General features: G+C 37.5%; 1 protein-coding gene across 2 annotated transcripts in view; it reads right to left on the bottom strand.

Moving 5' to 3' along the window:
• The window catches only part of LOC110026342, a 5,855-nt gene extending 1,222 nt beyond the window's left edge, over positions 1-4,633 (bottom strand). For both annotated transcript variants that reach the window (XM_020727235.1, XM_020727234.1), the window contains exon 1: positions 4,335-4,633. In XM_020727235.1, coding sequence (XP_020582894.1) covers positions 4,335-4,535 — 201 coding nt within the window. In that variant the 5' untranslated portion in view covers positions 4,536-4,633. The remainder of the gene's footprint in view (positions 1-4,334) is intronic.
• Between the last annotated feature and the right edge of the window lie 1,552 nt (positions 4,634-6,185).

The following is a 6,185-nucleotide window of genomic DNA, read 5'->3' as shown; positions in this document are numbered from 1 at the left end:
GACTGACAACTCCAAATGCCTCTGCCTGGTCGTTTTAATTCAGGGAAGATTTACATACATACCACTCAATTCTTATATATTCACATGTATATGCAGGTCCATCTAATTCTACCAAATCATTTCAACAAAGTAATCTGTTTCTTGAAGGAGCAATTTTTACCCAACACTCGGGGAACTTGAACTTAAGTAACAACCACAACGACACCATAGATGTCTGATTGGTTAAAAAGATAAAATAACTGATGACGACATCATAAACGTGTGATCAGTCATAAGGGCCAACCAGAGATCTTCCCTCACCACATGCTTGATTCCAGCGACGTGGATCGGATAATAACCCGCAGATGATTCTCTGCCGAGTAACGACGAGCTCCGTGAAGAGTAAGATTATAATCATCCTAAAAGACAGCCTAGGCGGCCTTCTTCCATAAAACGTAGATCCACCCTAAGGTGAAGGCCCAATCGAGCAACCGGGGCCTACGCAAGTAATAAAGTAAAGAACTTGCTCCTATGCCCTTGAGATGACTCATCACCGGTCAACGACAAGCTTCACTAGGGGTATACGACGATTTTCTTTAGCACTTGAGATGACTCACCACCCGACAACCAAAATCTCTGTGAGTGAGGGGTATACGACAATTGTCTTTTGCCTCTGAAATGACTCGCCACCCGACAACGACAAGCTTTGTGATGGGTATACGACAATCATTTTTGGCCCTTAAGATGATTCGTCACTCGACAACGACAAGCTCCGCAAGGGGTAATGGGTGAATCATCTTGGGATCATTCAACTACTAATCGATTACAGCAGATGGCGCCAAAGATGCCAGAACCGAGCGTGAAAAACAACTAATAGGGAGTATCGTCAATAATTCATGTGTTGATGATTTGTTTGATTTATAATTTCTATGTTCTTATCACATTTATTGCCATCAAGGAGCAAGGAAATTGAATAACTTAGTATCTATGCTAAAAAATGTTCTGCACAGATCTCGAGACAATCCAACAGTCGGAATAAGGAGACTAGAACGCCTTTTGCTCGTCTCTTTAAAGCGAGTCTAATAATGTAATTTGATACATTGTCCTTCCTATCTTCTATAAATTGGAGGGCTATAGCTTGTATTAGGGACTTTTTATCTCCCCCCGCTTGTAACCCAGTTATTTAACTGAAAAAAATTGATCTAAGAGCCCCGGGAACACTCCATTCATCCCAACGGGGCAAGTCTCCCTCTCCTCCTCTTCTTCTTTTCTTTCCCTCTTCTTCTTTCTTTGCCTCAGTCGTTAGGCTCTATCCCTTGGGCATGATCTGACAAATCTGGATTCAACACGCTGCTCGCAGTCTCGGGCGTTAACTTCAAGCATTAATGCATTAATGAGCAACAAGTGGTTGTATATTATCATGGATCCGGAATTCTTCTCGGTATTATGAATAATTCAAGCATTAATGCATAATGGATGAAATTTTCTCGTATTCATTATAATCCATGATTGACCAAGAAGAGCTTTAAATGAAGGATCGACATCTATCACATGAAATTTAGCACAGTACATAATTTCCCAAATTTTAATAGAATGATGAAAAATCTCAGCCTTCTACACTTTCTCATTAAAATCATGAACTATCAACTTATCAGGCCGCAAGTGTTGAACATCAAGGCACAACCACCTTAAAACTTTCAAACTCATCAGGTTTACCGAATAGGCAGTACCAATTATCATTCTATCATTCTTCAGTGAATGTAATTGTTGGAGGTCCTACTCTTGTAAAACTTTTCTTATACACCATTCAACAGAATATGATTCATATCTCTTTGGTTCTTTAAATGATCGTAACAAAGTTTCTCGAAGATCTTTTGACATCAAGTGAGTTTAATACACACTGAGTTGTGCAGGAACTTTTCGCAGATGCAACAAGATGAGGTTTGCCTGAAGTTGGCTGCTTCTTTGAGTCTTTAAGAAAAACTTGTTTGTTAACCGTAATGTTTTTACCATTGTTTTTATTTGATCACTCCTTTGGTGGTAAAGGCAATACCCTGTCACTTCGCATTTGAATTTTGACCACTTCATCTGATTTAGAAGTTTCTGATGTGGTAGTTTCTTCATAAATTTTCCTTGCTATTTCAAAAGACCGAGAGGAAGCTGATAGGGGTTCAATTCCTCGGTAAAGTGCAAATACTCTAAACTATCATCTGATTGTAGAACCATCAGACAGTAACTTATACACTCCAGAGGGCTAACTACTTGTTGATATGAACATAAATTTTGGATTGTTCGTTTGATTTGCTTCTTTAGGCCTTTTACACTCAGATAATTCAAGTCCGCTTTGAGTGCTTGACTGAATAATTTTGCCCGACACTCTCTTTGAAAAAATCATTCTTTGTTTTTCTTCTCTTTGAGGCATTGGTGTGCTCATTTTTTTATTCTCGTTATTTAATTTGGATGCTTTCCTCCATCAAAGGTAATGGGCTTGTGATTTCCTCCCAATACTAATTTTGGTTCCGGATTGGAGTTGATTAACTGCTTTCTTCTTTCATTATCATAAATATGTTGTTTTCCCTTATCAACGTTTAAGGTCACCAGTTTTCTTTTATCAAAAATCAAAATGAATAATGTGGTATTCACTTATTCTAGAGCACAAAACTCTATTTCTTCTCACTCTTGTCGATATGATTTTCAGATTTAAAGAAATTTTGCTCCTCAAATTTGGCTATTCTGTCAAGAAGCTCTTGGAACGGAGTGATAAAAGCTATATATAAGTAAGAAACCATTTAATGGTTAATATTGCCCATTAATAGTTGAAATACATGATTATGTTCTAATTATTGTTCGCATTCCATGTTTAAATTACATTAACGAGTGATATATTGTCACACTTTAAGTTTTTCTAAAAGGATGTCAGCTATAGTTGTCTTTTTTTCCGTAGTACTGACAAATCTCTTAACAAATATGATTTCAAGCAGAACGAATGCTTTAGCAAAGTCATTGGCTAGCTTCACCTACCATTCGAAAGTTTGAGTTGATGAAAGAGAAACAAATTTGTGCCTCTAATGTTGCCAGATGAAACTTTGAATTGAGTCACATGTTGCTTGGGATTGCCATTATCATTGAAGAGATTGAATTTTGATATCGAGTAACCTTTATAATAAAACATTTGATCATATTCTGTTGGATATGGACGACCTTGACCAATCAATATCTCAGCCTGTTTTGAAGCTATGACAACCTTGATCTTTTCATTTATAAAACTTTCTAACCAACCAATTATCACGGGCTCATTAAGATTCGGACAATTGAAATTTTTTCAATCCTTTTTTAGGAGCTGCATGTACTCTAGAAGCTCAGTGTTGAATTTGATGGTGGATTAGCAAGAGCACTACTAGATATCTAACTGTTGTCAAGCAGGGCAAAGATCGTACCTACGACAATATTATTTTGCAACATCTCCATTATAGTATTCACCTGTATCATCATCTCATTCATTTTGGTGTTGATCAAATTCATAAGGTAGCGAAATTATTAAATTTGGCTAAGTTCTACAAAACAGCCCTCAAATCTAACATGTAGAGCATTTAGTAAAGGAGCTGAATTTGGAGAACATACAAATTAATTCATTTGCTATGGTTCAATATAATTTTTCTCCTTAATTTAAACTGCATTTTTATAGTTCGATGCCACTACATTTATCATAATACAAGTTGACTTTAAAATATTAGAACAATGTAAAATTAATTTTACCGAATCTTTGGAAAAAAACATCAATAATATTTAATTAAACTTAAGAAAAATCACATATTTTGATAAACAACTCAACATATTCAAAATCCCACCCCTCCCCCCCCAAACACACACACTAAAACTTATTAAACAGAGCTCCAATAGCTGAAAAAAAAAGACACTTCCTTTAAACATTTGCTCTGGCATTTATTTATCAAATTCAAACCCATCACAGAATCCACACAACCAAATTTCTTTCCTTTAACGCATCACAATTGTCACCTCCTCTGCAAACAAAACAGAGCTGGGGTATTATATATAGTTACAAGCAGCTCCGTGAATCAGATAAATAAATAAATAAATTATTAACCACGAAACACTTTCACCGTAGAAAAGTATTAGAAAAAGAAAATAAAAAAACTCAAAAAATCAAATAAGGGTTGAATCATAAAATTGGCAAATTTGGCTTGTAATTGCCATAAGCACCACGTCTGTGCAGAAGTGAGCAGAAGCAAAACAACGGCAGAAATTAAGGAGATGATAGCCCGTGGATTGCTAAAATACTTGTGACTCAGGCTGGCCATCCAAGCATTCTACCTATGGTTACAGTAGCAATTTACCTTCTCCGATGGCTCCAACAAGAAGCAGTCATTTAAGTCGAACACCACCTCCTGGGAAAGCCGGTTGAACAAATCAAATGCTCGATAATTCCCCTGTAATGCTGTTAAGCGCTGGAGCCCGATCCACACCTCTTGATCCCGCTCCCGCACTCCCGATCGCAAAACAGTTGCGACCCGCTCGCGACCCGCTTCCCTTGGCATCGATTCGCGAACCGCAGACACAAGCGTCTGACGCAAAGCAATTGCTTCGCTTGGTCATGCTCAACTGTTTCCGCTTTTTCCTAGCGATATAAAATTCCTGCGGCTCTCCTTTAGAAAATTATTACGGTTGGTGTTCTTCTTCGATTTTTTCGGGATAGAGGAAGAGGAGTGCAATGTGTAGTTCCTTGCGATGAAGAAAGAAGAAGAAGAAGAAGATTGTTCTCCCTTGAATTCTTCTTGGTGGTTTGTGGCAGAAGAGAAATTGAGTTTATTTTTCTTGTAAATTTATCTTCTTCGGTGTATTTCGGTGTAGAGTTTTTTCGGTGTATCTTGGTGTAGAGAGAGAAGAACAGAGAGAGAGCAACGAAGTGTGAGATTCCTCTTGTAATTCGAGGTGATCGACTGGTGTAAATTCCTCAGGTAGTAAAATCCTCTGCAACTCTGTGGACGTAAGCAATTTGTAAAACCATGTAAATCTGTGTTCTTTTATGATGTGATTTTTCTCGTTCTATTTTTCGCTTTGTCAATCGTTCACTTGTTTGATTTATATATATACCGCATCAACTAGTGTATCTCTTATTCCAACAACTGGTATCAAAGCCGTGTTTCAGATTTGATTGAGGAAGAATGATGACTGCAGATGAAATGAGGGTTTCAGCGATTGAGAAATTTGATGACACAAATTTTGGTTATTGGAGAATGCAAATGCAGATAGAAGACTATCTTTATGGGAAGAAACTTCATCTTCCGTTATAGAGGAAAAAACCTGAAGGGATGGATGAAGCTGAATGAAATTTGTTGGATTGACAAGTTCAGGGGGTTATTCTATTGACCCTATCGAGGTCCGTTGCCCACAACGTCGTCAAGGAGAGGACGACTGCAGGTCTCATGGCAGTACTGTTAGGTATGTATGAAAAGTCATGGGCGAATAACAAGGTGTACTTGATGAAGAAGTTACTCAATTTGAAGATGACGGAAAGTATTTCTGTTGCTCAACACCTGAAATGTTTCAATACTATCACAAATCAATTGTTGTCTGTGGAAATTGATTTTGATGATGATGAGATACATACATGCGCTGATATTGTTGGCATCGTTGTCAAATAGTTGGGAAGCCATGAGGATGGAAGTTAGGAGTTCTACATGTAAACCTAAACTGAAATTGGATGATATTTGTGATTTGATTTTGGCTGAGAAGGTTCACACGAAAGATTCTAGCGAGATCTCAGGTACGAATTCAACATTAAATGTTGATTTCAAAGGAGATGACATGACAAGAACTCAAATAGAGGGATATCAAAATCAAAATTTGGCCAACAGATAACCTGTTAGAATTGTGGCAAGGCTGATCATATAAAGAGGAACTGCAGGAATCCCAAGAATGTGAAGAATGATAACACAAATGTGATATCTGAAGAAATACATGATGCACTATTGCTGACAGTTCATAGTTATGTTGATGATGGAAGTGAAAAGGAAGTGGGTACTGGGCACCCATTTCTATTGTTCCACAGACAGATGATGGAGGACCAAAGAGCTATGAAAAAATCTTGCAAGATGATAGTTTGAGCAAGTGGTAGTTGACAAAACTTTCACCAGGGAAGAAGACATTACACAACAAGTGGGTGTACCAGGTGAAAACTAAGCATG

Source organism: Phalaenopsis equestris, unplaced genomic scaffold (assembly GCF_001263595.1).
Source record: "Phalaenopsis equestris unplaced genomic scaffold, ASM126359v1 Scaffold000364, whole genome shotgun sequence".
Taxonomy (NCBI): Eukaryota; Viridiplantae; Streptophyta; class Magnoliopsida; order Asparagales; family Orchidaceae; genus Phalaenopsis; species Phalaenopsis equestris.
This window is presented reverse-complemented; position numbering and strand designations above follow the sequence as displayed.